This window comes from Carcharhinus amblyrhynchos, chromosome 4 (assembly GCF_965287045.1).
Source record: "Carcharhinus amblyrhynchos chromosome 4, sCarAmb.v2.hapA, whole genome shotgun sequence".
NCBI lineage: Eukaryota > Metazoa > Chordata > Chondrichthyes > Carcharhiniformes > Carcharhinidae > Carcharhinus > Carcharhinus amblyrhynchos.
In genome coordinates, this window is record NC_137327.1 from 44,216,232 (window position 1) to 44,235,326 (window position 19,095).

Consider the following 19,095-nt stretch of genomic DNA (forward strand, 5'->3'; position numbering starts at 1 on the left):
AGAACCAAGCCACAGGTAGAGCAGCGCAATTAGCGTTAGAGCAGGAGGCAGTTAGCCAGTTGCCAATAGCAGTAACGAGCCAGACAGAAGGCGAAATAGATATTCAGGACTTACACAAGGATACCACGAAAGAGGAAAAGGGGAAGTGGGAAGCACAGGGCGTGAGCAGAGGGACGGATAACATTTGGAGACAAAATGACAAGGTAATGGCACTGGACTGCATACAAAACATCCTCTTGGAACTACACCATGGACTCTCACATGCGGGAAGAGAGGTCATGGCAACTAATCTAGGAAAAGAATGGGTGGAAAGGAATGGCAAGGGACATAGCTCAACACTGTCACCGATGCATGACATGCTCCCAATACATAAGAACATAAGAACATAAGAAATAGGAGCAGAAGTAGGCCATCTAGCCCTTTGAGCCTGCCCCGCCATTCAATAAGATCATGGCTGATCTGTCGTGGCTCAGTTCCACATTCCCGCCCTCTCCCCATAACCCTTAATCCCCTCTCTTATCAAAAACCCATCAACCCGCGTCTTAAAAATATTTAGCGAGGCAGCCTCCACCACTTCAACGGGCAGAGAATTCCAGAGATTCACCACCCTTTGAGTGAAGAAGTTCCTCCTCAACTCCGTTCTAAACCACCCCCCCTTTATCTTGAGGCTGTGCCCCCTAGTCCTACTATCCTTTCTGAGCGGGAAGAGTCTCTCCACATCTATCCTATCCATCCCATTCATCATCTTATACATCTCAATGAGATCTCCTCTCATTCTTCTGAACTCTAACGAGTACAAGCCTAGTTTATTCAGCCTCTCCTCATAGCTCAACCCCCTCAACTCCGGCATCAGCCTAGTAAACCTCCTCTGCACTCCCTCCAAGGCCAAAATATCCTTGCGTAAGTACGGCGACCAAAACTGCACACAGTACTCCAGCTGCAGCCTCACCAATGCCCTATACAGCCGCAGCAAGACCTCCCTACTTTTATATTCAATCCTCCTCGCGATGAAGGCCAGCATCCCATTCGCCTTCCTGACCACCTGCTGCACCTGCAAGCTGGGTTTTTGCGACTCATGCACAAGGACCCCGAGGTCCCTCTGCACCGTCGCCTGCTGCAATTTTTCTCCATGTAAGTAATAATCCTTCCTACCATTATTCCTACCAAAGTGGACCACCTCACACTTGCCAACATTAAATTCCATTTGCCAGTTCCTGGCCCATTCGCCCAGCCTATCTAGATCCTTCTGTAGACTCTCCACACCCTCCGCACAATTTGCCGTTCCACCAATCTTGGTGTCATCAGCAAATTTCAACACCATACACTCGGTTCCCTCCTCCAGATCATCTATATAAATGGTAAATAGCTGAGGCCCCAGCACCGACCCCTGGGGCACTCCACTCGTCACCATCCGCCAATCCGAATAGCACCCATTAACCCCCACTCTCTGCCTCCTATTTGACAACCAATCCTCTATCTACGCTAACACCCGACCCCCAACTCCATGTCCCCTGACCTTCTGCAATAACCTCTTGTGAGGTACCTTGTCAAACGCCTTCTGAAAATCCAGAAAGACCACATCCACCGGCTCTCCTCTATCCACCGCCCTAGACACATCCTCATAGAACTCCAGTAAATTTGTCAGACACGACTTCCCTTTAACGAAACCGTGCTGCATCTGCTCTATCAAGCAATTCCCCTCAAGATGCCTTGCTATTTCCTCCTTGATGATGGATTCTAACATTTTACCTACAACAGACGTTAAACTAACCGGCCTATAATTCCCTGCCTTTTGCCTGGCACCCTTCTTAAACAACGGCATAACATTAGCCATTTTCCAATCTTCCGGCACTTCCCCGGAATCCAGCGACGTCTGGAAAATAACCATCAAGGCATCCACTATCACCTCTGCCATTTCTTTCAGAATCCTCGGATGCATTCCATCCGGTCCTGGCGACTTGTCCACAATCAGCCCCTCCAGCCTGTCGAGCACCGCCTCTCTAGTAACAGTAATGTCATTAAGACCCTCCAGTCCTACCACCTTTCCATCTCTAACACCCGGCAAATTATTCACGTCCTCCTCCGTGAAGACAGAAACAAAAAAGTTATTCAAGACCTCAGCCATATCCCCATCCCCTACCACTAAGTCCCCCTTCTCATCCTCCAAGGGTCCAACGTTCATCCTAGCCAGCCTCTTCCTTTCTATATATTTATAAAAACTCTTGCTATCCTTTTTTATATTAAGCGCTAGCCCAGCTCAGTCAACCCATAAAAATTAAGATGGGACATCAGCCCCGACCAAAGGGGCCCTGGGAACATCTGCAAATAGATTTCACAGGGCCACTGCCAACAGTCCCACAGCAAAACCTATTGTCTGATTATTATTGACCAGTTCACCAGGTGGGTAGAAGTGTTCCCTACTAAAAATTGTACTGCTACCACAGTGGCTAGAATATTGGCAGAGGAGGTAATCCCTAGATGGGGAGTACCCATACAAATTGATTCGGATCAAGGGGCGACGCATTTCACCAGAAAGGTGGTAAAACAGTGTGCCAACTGATGGGAATAAAACAAAAATTCCACATCCCCTATCACCTGCAGAGTTCTGGAATGGTGGAACGCATGAACAGAACCCTTAAGATGCACTGGCCAAGGCCATGCAAATGGCAGGAAAAGCGTGGGCAGAAGTATTACCCACTATATTAATAAGGTTACGAGCCACCACAAACCGGACAACTGGATTAACCCCTTATGAACTAATGACAGGAAGGGTGATGCAATCGCCAGAAAGCATCATAACAGGTGGGGCCGATCTAGTTCCATTAAAAGATACAATTAAAAGATATGCATCCAACTAAAAGGAATGCATAAATTAGTAAAGGATAATCAGGAAAAAAGAGACGCAGAGAGAGAGCTTGAAATGCTCCCCGACATCCCAACAGCAGGAAGTCGCATCATGGTAAAATCATTACCTGAAAAACCAGGGTTTGTACCAAATGGAATGGGCCATATGACGTCATAATTAGTGGAGATTCTTGTGCCTGTCTGGATATAAGAGGGAAAGGTGTACGGCAACATTGTACCCGGAAATGATTAGTGATATTAAAGTGACCAGAGTGCTTACCCTGAAACAGGTGACGACTACAAGCAAGATTAACTGACATGTTTGGGTTGGCAATACAGCCTTTGGGAAATTGTTAACATAGAGGAATAAGACTGATACTTGCGTGTTGCTAACATGTCTAAGATTACATTCATATATATATATTGCATTACTCTATGTTGTCGTGATTGAAAGATTAACAGGGCTATAGGATAACTTATTCTACAAGGCTCATGTACATTTATACGGTAATCGAGCCATGTGTTACCCGTTAGCCCAATCTGTAGAGGCCCTATTTGTGGCCACCCCTGGGTGGACTGCCCACAGCTTACAAACGGCAGATACCTTGGACACACCATGTAAAGGACAAACAGACAAATATAAAAGGGTCATACAGGGAAGATGTGTAAAACTGATAAACCCCACAGCTCCTGTTGTAGGGGGCTCCAGGGAGTGGGAAGAAGAGTATGTTCGGATGATGTTATGTTCTTATGTTCTTATGATGCAAGCTACCTGCTTTGCTTTTCGAGGCAGGGATGGGGATGTGCATATGCCTTGGTCACCAAGAATGTTTCCTGTGTACAAACGCAGTGTGTCTGTCAGCACTGTCAGGTAAACAGAGGCCAGTTCACTTGTACCTGTAACAGCAAAGACGCCTGAAAGTAGCCACAGGGAGACAACTTATTTGTGGTCAGTGTAATGGGACTCATGTCAGTTCAGCCGAATGGACATACCCGTTTGACGCTTACCAATTATAGGATCAGGCAGAAAGACAAGCGAACCCACTAATTTGCGGTATATACAGACCAGTAACCAGGATATTAAATGCTACTGGGACAAGAAGGGATTTGTGTTCCTCCTTAACAGCACCTTCACAACAGCAACACCAACCCTCCCAATCCTTTTTGCAGTAGGTACAATAGGACCACTCACCATTCCATGCCCTCAAAAGGGGCATATCCGGGGAAAGATAGTGGCCTGGGCCATCAGGAAGGAATTCTGTGCCAATTGGGAAGTTCCGATCACACTGGGATTGTCATTCGGCTACAGGTTCCAATAGAAACCATATTATCTGTGGATTAACCATCCTGGGAAACAGTACATCAAAGGCACTGGAGGCCATCAACGAAGAATTGGCTGAATTAAGATTATACGCACAGCAGACCCGCTATACCATAGACTATCAGCAAGCCCAACAGGGGCAAGTATGCACAATAATAGCAGACAGATGTATAACACATGTTACAAATGAATCCTACAATATTAGCCAAGTCATTAATAACATAAGAAAGCAGCTCGATGACTTTAGTCAAGGCCCCAAGAAGGGGAATAGTAGCTCCAATGGTTATTGGGGGGGATCCGGGGGTACTATTAAATGCACGGACTGATTATTCTCGTTGCAGTAATAATTGTCTAGTGCCGAATTATCGGGTGTCTCAATGTATGTTGTAAAGTCATGATGATTCGGATTGTGCCAGGGGCCAGAGTGGTCACCAAAGAAAAACATCTGATGGAAGCTCCCGAAGACACCGAGGATGACGACGATGAAGGAAAGGACGAGAAGGTGGGCGTCTACCTGTGAACATGTGACCTTTGGTTACGGGTCAGGCATATCAATTACCGGATCCACGATGCTGCTAATGTTGATCCATCGGATTAGATCATAATCCTGACTAAAAGGGGGAGTTGTTGGAGTAGCTTCAGATAAAGCAGAGCCAAAACAATGAGTTTCAGTAACGAAATCATCGATGGGGGGCATAAATGTATCTACTCTATGTATAACAATGTGCTAACTGAGGATTTCCGTACTTGTCTACTCTATGTATAACGATGTGCTACCAGCTAATGTCCGTACTTGTCCATTATTTGAAAATGTATAAAAGATGCTCAACTGGCATTGTAAAGTTGAGAAGGTGACTGCGCGCACTGCAGAGAGCCCAGCGCTTATGCTAAAGCTTTGTCCAATAAAACTGCATGTTGAATCTTGGATCTAACTCCAAATGGTGATTTTCCCACAACAGGGCCTAACAGTGAAAAATGGACCAAGGCTAAAGACAATTAATTGATATATCTTTATGTAGAAACTATCAGCGATCATTCCAAATATTATGCATCTACACTTGATCTTGCAACTTCATATCTGAGTAAAACTATTAAGCTGGAAGTTGAATATATGTACTATAACATGTACACTTTGTATAACATTTAGGCATTAAAGCAGTTAAAATATGTTGATTGGGTACATGGAATGTTGGTTAGTCTGGAAGGGAGGACTCAAAGAAAGTTTGGAGATCTCTGGTATAAACATGCACAAGTCCAAATGCTGCAGAAAAAGTGTTTGAAGATACCTCCAATTTTATTCAAGTTCCACTACATTCATTTTTATCAACTTCAAATTATTGATGTGCTAGGTAATTAGACAGAAAAATGAAAAATACTCACCAATTGTAGAAATGCTCAACTTTCATTTCTCTTATTAAGTACAGCATCTGTAAAATTGGATGGCTGCTACCCCCTTCTGGTAGCAAATTATAATTTACACTTGAATATCTTACATAGTGCCAGAAAGTTGCTGTTTACGTTAGTTTTCTAACAACCAAATTTCTTTATTTAAAAAAATAAATTCCAACTTCATGATCTGGGTTAAAGGTCATTTGCTTATAGATAAGGAACAGGATTCCAAAGAGCTTCCAAAGAAGCTTTACCTGGATTAAAATAAAAACATAATTACTTCACTTGCGCTATGCTCTGGTTTCTTTTGCCTACAATATTGGTGTAGCAGGGAATACAGAAACCCCTGCTCTTCGACAGACTGTTAAAACAAAGTAGATTAGTTTAAAATAGAGACCACAGTGTGCCTTATAGGTATCACAATGTGCCTCACTTGTATATTTTACGAAGATATTGTCTGTATAAGTTCATATATATTCATGTTTGAACAAGTATTATGGATTTAAACTGTATTTTTGTATTTTCTTGAGAGTTTTGGCCAACGAGCAACTTACCCCTAGGCATAATGGGAAATAAGTTTAGCGAGACAGATCGCATTATTTTGGAACAATGAAGCAAAGAGCGTATACCATATTATCAGGGGCAGCCCAGGCAGCTACAAGCTACCAAGGTTTTTGAAATGAATAGAAAGATTCAGCTTCTAGTTGCAATGAATAGACATATTCAGTCTCCATTCATAAGAAGACAGAAAACAGACAAGAAAGATGACTCCCTTATGCAGTCCCTCCATAGGACTGCAGGTGTTGGGAGCGACCCTTGAACCTACCAGGGGGAGGAAGAGAGAGAAAGAGAGACAGACAGACAGAGAGAGAAGAACCCCTGGGTTTGGTTGATCAATTAATTCCTAATTCTGTTACAAGGTAGAATGCTATTAGCCAAAGTCAATAAAGTGAATTAATGTAATTGGACTGTGCTAGTGTAATGTCAGAGAGAAGTTGGAATCCTCCATTTCTCTCCCAATACGTGTAGTTCAAATAAAGAATGTCTTTAATTGCACACTATCTTTCGTGAGTTTTTGTGTTAGCTGATATCAGCTGAATAAAAGCCACCCCGCCTCCCCAAAGTGGGGCACCCCAAGAAAATCCCCTTACAATTGGTCACTTATGTCTCTAATGTTTTATTCATTATTAATAACTTAATCCTTAAATAAGTTTTGGATGATCAGTTCACAAAAGCATACATTGCTTCCTGCCATTGTACTAGATTCAATGAATCTATGGCTTCTTTCTGCTTTGTCCTTAGCATTTTTTGCCACATACACAAGATCTATTGCTGGCTCCACTTGTCTTGTGCTCCACTTCTAACAAATATCTCATCCTGTGCACTCTTCAGGGATTAATCTCCTTTTTATCTTGTTTGTTTTACTGCTGCCAACTATCAGATTTACAGATTAACTATCACTGCCCCATGCCATACATACCTCCACAATGTTCATTCACCTATAAGGTTCTTATCATTCAGACATCCGCTGTATTGGCACTGACAGACACAGAAATCAACTGCTGACTTCTTCATCTCCTCCTTTAGGTGCCTCACCCTCTTTCATCCCCCACCGCTCAGCCAGTTTCCCACTGGCACTAGCAGCACCTATCAGGTGGGATTCTCCCACCATTACCATTTAAAAATGTTCATAAATTGAGGCACACTGGCCAGCATGGCTTTATGGAGATCTTTCTTTACCCAGATCCTTTTAAAGGGTGTCCCCTTTAGGGAGGAGGCTACCCCTCCTCCCCCAACAATGGTCATGGCAACCTCAGTTGACAAGGAGAGCACCCCAAAGGAACATCTTCTGCCCAATCACTGAGTGGATGGATCACCATCACTCCCCTATCATGCACGAGGATGACCCAGCCCTCCCCACCCCCTGTCAGAGGCCTCACTCCCCCAACCCCAGCAGAGGGACATACCAAGATGGGGTCCCCAACTCCCACACTTTTAGGCCTTGCTTCTTGGCAGTGCCAGCCTGGCACTCTGGCAGTGACACCCAGCCTTGACTCTGAGGAGGGGTAGGGAGGGGAGTAATGTGCCAATGTGCCCTTCTGCCGCTGCCAAGTTCCAGAGGGAGGATTCCCCAAGGGACCTGGGAGCTGACCTCAGGACTCTGGGTAGTACGGTGGTGCAGTGGTTAGCACTGCTGCCTCACAATGCCAGGGACCCAGGTTCAATTCTGGCCTTGGGTCACTGTCTGTGTGGAGTTCTCTGTGTCTGCATGAGTTTCCTCCAGGTGCTCTGGTTTCCAACGAGGTTGATTGGCCATTCTAAATTGAACCTAGTGCCAGGAGGATTAACAGGGTAAACACGAAGTGTTACCGAAATAGGGCCTGGGTGGGATTGTGGTCAGTGCAGACTCGATGGGCCGAATGGCATCCTTCTGCACTGTAGGAATTGTATGAGACGTAAAAAAGATGTGGGTCAGTGGACTCATTCTCTCCCTTCTGAGATGGTGGTTTAGAGGCTGCACTTCACTTTGCTGGCCAGGAAAAAATGGTGTTTACCCTCAGGATGGTTATTTGGACACCATTATGCTAAAGATATTCAGTGTTGTGTCTGACCTTTAAAACCTTTGAAGTGCTCTGGTCGTTTCAATATCCATGCTCTGTTGACACTTGCAAGCCTTTAAAATCATTGCAGCACTATAGTCCACTGTAGGGATTGACCCTGGTTAATGTCATAAGCTCCAGGTGTTAAATGACCTATTTAAAGCGCTTATAGAAAGGACCTGTCTGCTTTACCGGGGAGATCCCTTGCTTTCTCTCAAATGGGCCAGCTGCTCTGAAATCTCTGAAGTGCTTTGATTGACAGCAGAGATTGAGTCTCACTGGTCGGTGGCATCTGGCATATAACTTCTCTGAAGTGGGTGGCACGGTGACACAGTGGTTAGCACTGCTGCCTCACAGCACCAGAGACCTAGGTTAAATTCCTGGCTTGGGCCACTGTCTGTGCGGAGTCTATACATTCTCCCAGTTTCCGTATAGGTTTCCTCCCACAATACAAAAGACGTGCTAGTTAGGTGCATTGGTCATGGTAAATTCTCCCTCAGTGGGCATGAACACGTGTCGGAGTGTGACGGCTACAGGATTTTCGCAGTAACTTCATTGGGGTGTTAATGTAAGCCTACTTGTGACACCAGTAAGTAAACATCAATGACTGATAGGGTGGATCACTGGACAAGAGCTTGGCTGATTTTCTTTCCCTTACAGTTGAATTCATCTCAAGTGCTGCCTTTCCTCCTAATTGCAACGTTTATAAACATTCTGCCTTTGACTGACAGGTTGGATCAATTACCCACTAGCTACAAGGTTTTCTAACTACAACATTCACAAGACATTTGAGATGCATTCAGCATCAAGGTGATTAATAGATAGCTCGAGTACAAAAAGAAAAATAAACGTTATACATGCAAAATACAAATTTAATAATTTGTCCACAAAACACAGTCTCAACAGGGCTCTGCTGGGAGGGAATTGCTTGAATAGACCATATTACAGTGTGCAATTCACACCTCACATGAGTTGTCCCCCATAATTTGGAACATTCCATTCAGTACTCACTGAAATGAGAAATGTTTTTACCAGGGTTGAACACTTTCTGCTGACTTAAACATCTTCAAAGTCATTTGTACCACTCAATGGGAGAATAAATTTTTAAATCAAACCATGCACATCTGGCAAAGACTAAATCGCACACCAAATAATTTTCAAATCACATTTTATGTCAAAACAGACTTTGAAAAGTGAAATGTAGCTATTTATGCAAGTATTTTGAGATAATCAGTCACACTTCAAAGGGTTTAAAGACTGTTTATATTTTGAACTTTACAAGCGCCCCTGGCAACGTTACTGAACAGCTAACCTCAAGAATTATTAAAACTAGAGGACTAGGCTAGGCTCATGGCTAAACAGCACAGCCATTCTTTGGATTCCAGATGCTCCAGACTAAATATCGGCTGATCAATAACAATACAAAATAAAACAACTAGCAGAGTCTGGACAGGGACAATTCACTTTAGAATGTTAAGCCTGCTTAACTGTTAAATTACAAATTATTGTCCAGAACAGAGATGTGTGAACACTGCTAAATCAAATCCACTTACTTGACTTCTTCTCCAGCAAAATCAAACACCTTTGTGATTGTGACTTTTCCAAGTGCTTTGGGCTTCTCAGAGTCTTTGACTATGTCCTGAGGCTCACTTAACTTCTCTTGATCTACTAATACGTTCTAATCAGGAGGGACAAGAAAAGAAATTTACATGTATTTCTGCTGTCCATCTAAATAATACATATTAATGACATCAAAACCATTGAAACAAGCTCTACAAATCATACATTAAAGCACAATTGCTGCCCAAGTCTGTGATTATATTTTCATCTTGAGGGGACGCTTTTCCAATTTGTTAATAACAATTGTTTTTGTTTATATAGTAATCTGTAACCATGGAATGTTTTTAGTAAAGTTAAAGCACATGGGATTACAGATAATGTCTTGAGATGGATAGAAAGCACATTAGTAGATAGGAAGCAAAGAGTTGGCATAAATGGGTCTTTTTTTGATTGGCAGTCAGTGACTAGTGGAGTTCTGCAGGGATCTGTGCTAGGACCCCAGTTGTTCACATTATATATTAATGATTTGGAAGACGGAACTGAATGTGTTATCTCCAAATTTGCAGATGATACAAAGTTGGGTGGGAGGGTGAGCTGTGATGAGAATGCACAGATGTTTCAGCGTGATTTGGATAAGCCAAGTGTGGGGACATCTGCATGGCAGATGCAGTGTGATGTGGATAAATGTAAAGTTATCACTTACTTCCTGAATGGGCATAAATGGAGAGATGTGGATATTCAATAACATCTTGGAGTCTTTGAGTATCAGTTGCTGAAGGTAAGTAGGTACAGAAGGCAGTAAAGAAGTCATGTTGGGCACCAGATTTGGGTATAGAGATAGGGATATTTTGCTGCAATTTGAGGCCACACCTGGAGTATTGTGTGCAGTTTTGGTGTCCTTATCTGAGGAAGGATGTCCTTACTATAGAGGGAGGACACGAAGGTATACCAGGGTGATTCCTAGAATAACAGGTCTGTCATATGAGGAGAGACTAAGTTAGTTAGGACCGTATTCATTGGAGTTTAGAACAGTGAGAGAGGATCACATAGAAACTTAAAAAATTCTAACAGGGTTAGACAGGGTAGATTCAGAATGTTCCCAATGATGGGGGAGTCCAGAACTAGGGGTCACAGCTGGAGGATGAGGGGTAAACCTTTTCGAACTGAGATGAGAAGAAATTTCTTCTCAGAGGGTGGTGAAGTATGGAATTCACTATCACGGAACTTGTTGAGGCTAAAACATTGTCTGTTTTCAAGAAGAAATTAGATATAGCGTTTAGGACTAAAGGGATCAAGGAATTTGCCGGCGGGGGGCAGGGGTCGTCTGGATATTGAATTTGATGATCAGCCATGATCAAAATGAATGGCGGAGCAGGCTCGATGGGCCAAATGGCCTACTCCTGCTTCCAGTTTCTATGTTTGGCTTAATTCTGCTCCCTTGTATTATCAGACATTGTGATTCACCAATCACTTACTGGTTGTAGTTATAACTTGAACGAACATCATTTTAATATTCAGTCTTAACTGCTACCATTACTAATAGAAATATTTCCACTTTAATGGCATACGACAAGCTGGTTCTACAATAAACTTTAAAAAGTGGGAAGATTTGGGATCTACTTCATGTAAATTTTAAGACAAATCAAGACAAATTTTACCGAACTTGAAAAGTTCCTAATGACAGCTCCATTTCTCTTCTCCAAAGGAACACTATTATTACAGTTAGAAGTCTCACAACATCAGGTTAAAGCCCAACAGGTTTATTTGGTAGCATGAGCTTTCAAAGTGCTGCCCCTTCATCAGGTGAATGGGGAGTTGGGTTCACAAACACGGCATATATAGACACAGAGCCAGTTACAAGATAATGGTTGGAATGCGAGTCTTAGCAGGTAATCACGTCTTTACAGGTGCAGACAATGTGAGTGGAGGGAGGGTTAAGCACAGGTTAAAGGGGTGTGAATTATCTCTAGCCAGGATAGCAAGTAAGATTTTGCAAGCCCAGGCAAATCGTGGGGGGTTTACAGATAGTGTGACATAAACCCAAGATCCTAGTTAAGGCCGTCCTTATGTGTGTGGAACTTGGCTATCAGTTTCTGTTCGGCGATTCTGTGTTGTCGTGTGCCTTGAAGGCAGCCTTGAAGAATGCTTATTTAAAGATCAGAGGCTGAATGCCTGTGACTGCTGAAGTGCCTCCTGACAGGAAGGGAACACTCCTGTCTGGTGATTGTCAAGCAGCATCCATTCATCCATTGTCATAGCATAATCTCGCCAATGTACCATGTCTCAGGACATCCTTTCCTGCAGCATATTAGATAGACAATGTTGGCGAGTGGCAAGACTATGTACCGTGTACCTGCTGGATGGTGTTCTCACGTGAGATGATCACATCCATGTCCGTGATCTGGCACATCTTGCACAGGTTGCTGTGGTAGGGTTGTGTGGTGTTGTGGTCACTGTTCTCCTGAAGGCTGGGTACTTTGCTGCGAACAATGGTCTGTTTGAGGTTGTGCGGTTGTTTGAAGGCTAGTAGTGGGGTTGTGGGAGTGGCCTTGGCAGATTTTAATCTTCATCGATGACGTGTTGAAGGCTCCAAAGCTGTCGTAGCGTCTCCACTCTGGGAAAGTACTGGATGATGAAGGGTATTCTGTCCACCATGTCCTGTGTTTGTCTTCTGAGGAGGTCAATGTAGTTTTTCGCTGTGGTGCGTCAGAACAGAAATATCCGCGTTGCAGCAACTGAAGAGAAAAGGATTGAATTGGACCCCTCTGGAAGGCCACTGCCCTCGACTTGACACCTATGGCCAAGCCGTCAGGAGGCGCATCAATGCCAGATTCATCAGCCACACTCACAAGACAGCCCCAAACGTCACCCAAGCACAACGCAATGCCATTCCATGCGCTCAAGACCAACCGCAACATTGTTATCAAACCAGCAAAGGTGGGGCCACCGTCATACTGAACAGAATGGATTACTGCAAAGAAGTGTACCAACAACTGAACAACGAGGAACACTACAGACAATGAGATGCTCATCTGACCTGGCATGCCATGCATCCACACCATAGAGATAGTCACAACTGAACTGGACTAGATTACGAAGGAGCAGTAAGCGCTCCAAAAGCTAGTGGATTTTGCTACTAAATAAACCTGTTGACTTTAACCTGGTGTTGTGAGACTTCTTACTAGATTGTGTAGCCAGAATACCTGATGCTGAATTACCAAAGCAATGTTCTATGGACAGCTTGAGTCTGGGAAATGCTGTCATTGCGGTTGAAGGAAACTCTAAAAGGACATTCTGAGAACTTCACTTAGGAATTATGATATCAACTTCAAATCCTGGAAGAATTCCACCCATGACTGATGCACTTGGTATAACCAAATATAAAACTGCAGCCTTCTTCACAAGCGCATTTAGAAGAAGAGAAAAAAGACAAGAAATCCCAAGCCAATAAATTGCTTGGAGTTAAATCTTCTCAATATCCTCTCCAAATGTGGTAGAAATGTTTGGGCACTGATGTGCTTTAGCAGTCACCTATTTCGTTCCAAGAAGCCAACCAAATAATGAATCTTCACCTCAAAGCATGAACAAGACGACATAAAAGTTACATTCATTTCATGGAATAATAGTTTATTGTTTACAAATCCGAGCACACAGATTACAAAAAAAATTAACCACCAATTAGTTTGATTAGGTACGACAGGAATTTCAAATGCAAGCTAAAATCTCTGAAGCAAAACAAGAGACAACCAAAGACATTCTGACACAGGATTCGTGCCAAGATAAATTCTTGGATAAGGTTTTATAAGAGTTTGGGCGGTGGTTAGCACTGCTGCCTTACAGCACCAGGAACCTGGGTTCGTTTCTGGCCTTAGGTGATTGCCTGTGTGAAGTCTGCATGTTCTCCTCATGTTTGCATGGGTTTCCTCCCACAGTCCAAAACATGTGTAGGTTAGGTGGATTGGACATGGTAAATGCACAGAGGTGACTGGGATAGGACCAGCGGGTGGACCTGGATAAGGACGAAGTGCTTCGAAAGATTAGTCATGCACAAATCAAGTCCAGAAGCTGGAATATCTGGATCCACTACAGTTTGCCTTCTGCTGCAACAGGTCCACAGCAGACGCCATCTCCCTGGCCCTGCACTCAACTCTGGAAAGCCTAGATAACAAGGACACCTACGTCAGACTTCTATTTAGTGACTACAGCTCAGCCTTCAACACTGTTACTCCCACAAAACTCATCTCCAAACTCCGTGACCTGGGCCTCGGCACCTCCCTCTGCGACTGGATCCTGAACTTCCTAACTCTTAGACCACAATCAGTAAGGATAGGCAACAACACCTCCTCCACGATTATCCTCAATATTAGCGCCCCATAAGGTATACTCCTTATACACCTATGACTGTGCGGCCAAATTCCCCTCCAATTCGATTTTCAAGTTTGCTTTTGACACCACCGTAGTGGGTCGGATCTCAAAAAACGATGAGACAAAGTACAGGAATGAGATAGAGAATCTGATGAACTAGTGCAGCAACAATAATTTCTCCCTCAATGTCAACAAAATGAAGAAGATTGTCATCGACTTCAAGAAGTGTAACGAGAACATGCTCCTAGCTACATCAACAGGTAGCCATGGTGTGGAGATGCTGGCGTTGGACTGGGGTAAACACAGCAAGAAGTCTCACAACACCAGGTTAAAGTCCAACAGGTTTATTTGGTAGCACAAGCCACCAGCTTTCAACGCAGCTCCTTCATCAGGTAAGTGGGAGTTCTGTTCACAAACAGGGCATACAAAAGACACAAACTCAATTTACAAAATAATGATTGGAATGCGCGTCTTAAAGGTACAGACAATGTGAGTGGGCAGAGGGTTAAGCCAAGGTTAGAGAGATGCGTACTGTCTCCAACCAGAACAACTAGTGAGATTTTGCAAGCCGAGGCAATTCATGGGGGTTACAGATAATGTGACATGAATGCAAGATCCCGGTTGAAGGCATCCTCATGTGTGCAGAACTTGGCTATCGGTTTCTGCTCAGAATTCTGCATTGTTGTGTGTCACGAAGGCTGCCTTGGAGAACGCTTACCTGAAGATCAGAGGCTGAATGCCCATGACTGCTGAAGTGCACCCCAGCAGGAAAAGAACACTCTTGCCTGGTGATTGTCGAACAATGTTCATTCATCCATTGTCATAGCGTCTGCATGGTCTCCCCAATGTACCATGCATCGGGACATCCTTTCCTGCAGCGCAACAGATAGACAATGTTGGCCGAGTTGCAAGTGTATGTAACATATACCTGGTGGATGGTGTTCTCATGTGAGACGATGGCATCCATGTCGATGATCCGGCATGTCTTGCAGAGGTTGCTGTGGCAGGGTTGTGTGGTGTCGTGATCACTGTCCTCCCGAAGGCTGGGTACTTTGCTGCACAAAATGGTCTGTTTGAGGCTGTGCGGTTGTTTGAAAGCAGGAAATGGGGGTGTGGGGATGGCCTTGACGTGATGTTCATTTTCATCAATGACATGTTGAAGGCTCCGGAGAAGATGTCGAAGCTTCTCCACTCCAGGGAAGTACTGGACGATGAAGAGTACTCTGTTCACCGTGTCCCGTGTTTGTCTTCTGAGGAGGTCAGTGTTGTTTTTTGCTGTGGCATGTCAGAACAGTCGATCGATGAGTCGAGCACCATATCCTGTTCTTCTGAGGGCATCTTTCAGTGTCTTGAGGTGTCTGTTGTGATCCTCCTCATCTGAGCAGATCCTGTGTACACGGAGGGCTTCTCCATAGGGGATGGCTTCTTTAATGTGTTAGGGTGCAAGCTGGAGAAGTGGAGCATCATGAGGTTATCTGTGGGCTCGTGGTACAGTAAAGCGCCGAGGTGACCGTCCTTGATGGAGATGCGCATGTCCAAGAATGCCACCGATTCCGGAGAATAGTCCATGGGGAGTCTGATGGTGGGATGGAACTTGTTGATATCATCATATAGTTGTTTCAGTGATTGTTCACCATGAGTCCAAAGAAAGAAAATGTCATCAAATGTATCTAGTGTACAGCATCGGTTGAAAGTCTATGCAGTGAAGAGATCTTGTTCGAACCTGTGCATGAAGATGTTGGCATATTGAGATGCACATTTGGTCTCAATGGCTGTTCCATGTGTCTGGATGAAGAACTGTTTGTTGAAGGCAAAGACATTGTGGTCCAGGATGAAGCGAATGAGTTGTAAAATTGCATCTGGAGATTGGCAGTTGTCAGTGTTGAGTACTGAGGCAGCTGTAGCAATGCCGTTGTCATGGGGGATGCTGGTGTAGAGTGCTGAGAGATGGGTGAATAGATTTGATGTGAGTTTGGATGTCAGTGAAGAGTGTTGCTGCTGCAATCCTGGTCTTCAAGCAGTTGTACCCCTCTACTCTTTCAGGTACTAGTTCCTATTTTGCGGCTCTCTCGAACTGAGCTTCGTAATTTGGTGAAGTTCTTCAATTTCCATGGGGTGGTGATGTGTTTGAAGCTAGAGTTAGACAGAAATGTTTTGGTACTTGCAGCAGCTTTGAGTGAATGAATTTTCTGAATAAAGGGCTGTTGTTGTATTTCAGAACAAAGTCACACATACATTCAAAGTATAATCTGCAATCTGTCAAACTGCCAGCATGTTTAAAATGGTGTCTCTGCTGCTGCAGTTTTTACAAGGGAGGAACCGTTTGTTCTAACATTATTACACAAGTGATTGAGGCAGATTTTGAAAGCTGTGGTAAATTGTTATGGTAATTTAAAGCGAAGGGTGTTTGTCTGAATTGCTATGCAATTCTAAATAATGGAAACCTTGAAACATGGTGGTGGCTCTCAATCATTCTTTTGTTTTTTTCCATTGTATTTGCCTTGTTCAAAGCTGTTAATAAGAGACAGCCTACAGTCTGTTATTTTGTTCAGAATGTCTACTTCCAACAATTATGCTTGTAGGAATTAATGGACTTGGTTTATTTTGGTAATAACATTGGATTCAAACCGGCTTATGGCTGTCAACTAAATAGCATAAGCAGGAGTAAACCTTATGGCCTGTCTAGTCTGCTGCGCCATTCAATCTGATCATGGCTAATCTTGGACTTCAACTCCACCTATCCAGTGCTCCCCAAGAGATCAAAAATCTGTCTTATCTCAGCCCTAAAAACATTCAATGATGAAGCATCCACCTCTTTGAGATAGAAAATTACAAAATTAGCAACTCTTCGGGTAAGAAATTTCTCCTCCTCTGAATCCAAAAAGACCTTTCTTCTTGTCCTGTGATTGCCCCCACCCCCTCTGTGTTTTCGATTCCCCAACCCAGAGAAAACACCTCAGTGTCTCACCTGGCAAGCCTCTTCAAAATATTGCGTTTCAATGAGATCAGCTCTCATTCATCTAAACTCTACAAAATTTGGATGCCTGAGTCAGTCATGCAGCCGTTGAGACTGCTCCACCATTTAACTAGGTCATGGTTGATCATCTACCTCAATGCCATCTTCCCTCCTTATCCCCATATCCCTTGATGTCATTGGTATCTAGAAATCTATCGAAGTCTGCTTTGAACATACTCAAAGACAGCCTCCACAGCCCTCTGTGGTAGATAATTCCAAAGATTCACTCCTCGTCTCCGTCCTAAATGGCCTACCTTTTTACTTTGATACTGTGTCCCCTGGTTCTAGACACTCACCCACTTTGTACATTTCAATGCAAGATCCTGTTCCATTTAATACAATATGCTCATGAATGAATTCCATGATGCCTTTTTCCTCTCTGCTGCTGTCTTGAAGGTGGTGACTATATGCTGGGGTTGGTCTCTCACCATTCAAAGAAAGAAGTCTATTTTCCTGTTAAAGTTCTTAACCACCAATGGTTGACTTTTGTTGCAGGGAAATGTGCCTCATTTGCTATGAAATTTACAAGTGAAGTTATAATATCCACACGTCACATCTGCCTGACAGGTGAAGAGGGCCTTGGTTTAACATCCCATTCAAACATGGTGCTCCCAATAACCCATCACTCCTTTGGGAAGGCCCCAAGATATCCTGGGTTACGTGCCCAGGTTCCAAGTTGTTACTTGAATAATTGGCCTTCTGATTTGGAAGTTATTGATAGTGCTCCTAGCTGAGCTGAACCTTGACAATGGACATCATACTTGCAGGAAATATTGCAGTTGAATCTGATCATCTTTTACAACATGCACTCAGAAAAGTTATTGGGTAACCATGAAGTTCACCCATCAGTCGTGTATTTATTGACATCAAGATTGCCGCCAGTTTAAACTGCACATCCATGTGTTCAAGTTTCTCTTTGGCCATTCCCCTCCCCATTCCTATAACCTTCTCCAGCCTTAGAAAACTGCAAGAACTTTGGATTCATCCAAGCCTTCATCCACTTCCTTTCCATGACCATTGGTGCCATATATTTATCTGACTCGGCCCAGAACTCTAGAATTCCTCAGATTAACCCTTTTGCTTCTTTTGTCCCTTCTTTTAAACCCTTGTAAAAAAATCTATTTCTTAGATCAAGTCTTTAATCACCTATCCTTGTGTTTTTTAAAATCATTCCTAGGATGTTGGATATTACCCATCCTGAATTGTCCTTGATAAGATGGTGGCAAGCTGCCCTCTTGAGCCACTGCAGTTCATGTGGTGTAAGTACAGCCACAGTGTTGTTCGGGAGGAAGTTCTAGGATTTTGACCCAGCAACAGTGAAGGAATAGTGATATATTTTCAAGTTAGGATGGTGAATAGCTTGGAGGGGATCTTCCATGTGATAGTGTCCCCATGTATCTGCTGCCCTTGTCCTTCTAGATGGTAGTGGTCATGGAAGATGCTGAGGAACCTTGGAGAGGTCCTACAGTGCATCTTTAGATGGTCACACTGCTGCCGCCTGTATTGGCAGTGGAGGAATTGAACATTTGTGGATGGGGTACAAATCAAAACAAGCTGGTATTAAGCTTTTTCAGTGTTGTTGAAGCTGCAGTCATCTAGGCAATTGGCAGGTATTTTATCAAACTCCTCGCTTCCTGCTGCCCAAGGAGGCCATTCAGCCCATCAAACTTACATCAACTGTCTGACAGAGATCTTTTCCTGACACTGAGATCACAGCAAAAAGTTGGTGACACCTTACTACAAGTTTGTGGAGCAGTGATGTTCTGCTTGGTACAGCCGAGCATCTTGGAGTGTGTGTGCGTGTGTGTGCGCAATGCATGTCTAGGTCCAGGGGAAAAGGAATTTTGGTGAGAGGTTGAAACTATGGAGATAGATGTTTGCTGGAGACATCTGAGTGAAAGTGTCATTTGGGAGAAAATTCTACCGAGAGTTCTTCCAGTGTGGAGAAAGCCCTTGCAAGAAAGATAGGTTTTTAATGAGATTGGTTGGCTAACCTGTGA

General features: G+C 43.7%; 1 protein-coding gene across 2 annotated transcripts in view; it reads right to left on the reverse strand.

The window, feature by feature from the left end:
• Positions 1 to 19,095, reverse strand: part of cfdp1 (craniofacial development protein 1) — a 200,668-nt gene that overhangs the window by 167,617 nt on the left and 13,956 nt on the right. For both annotated transcript variants that reach the window (XM_080187049.1, XM_080187048.1), the window contains exon 4: positions 9,708 to 9,832. In XM_080187049.1, the coding sequence (XP_080043175.1) occupies positions 9,708 to 9,832 (125 nt within the window). The remainder of the gene's footprint in view (positions 1 to 9,707; positions 9,833 to 19,095) is intronic.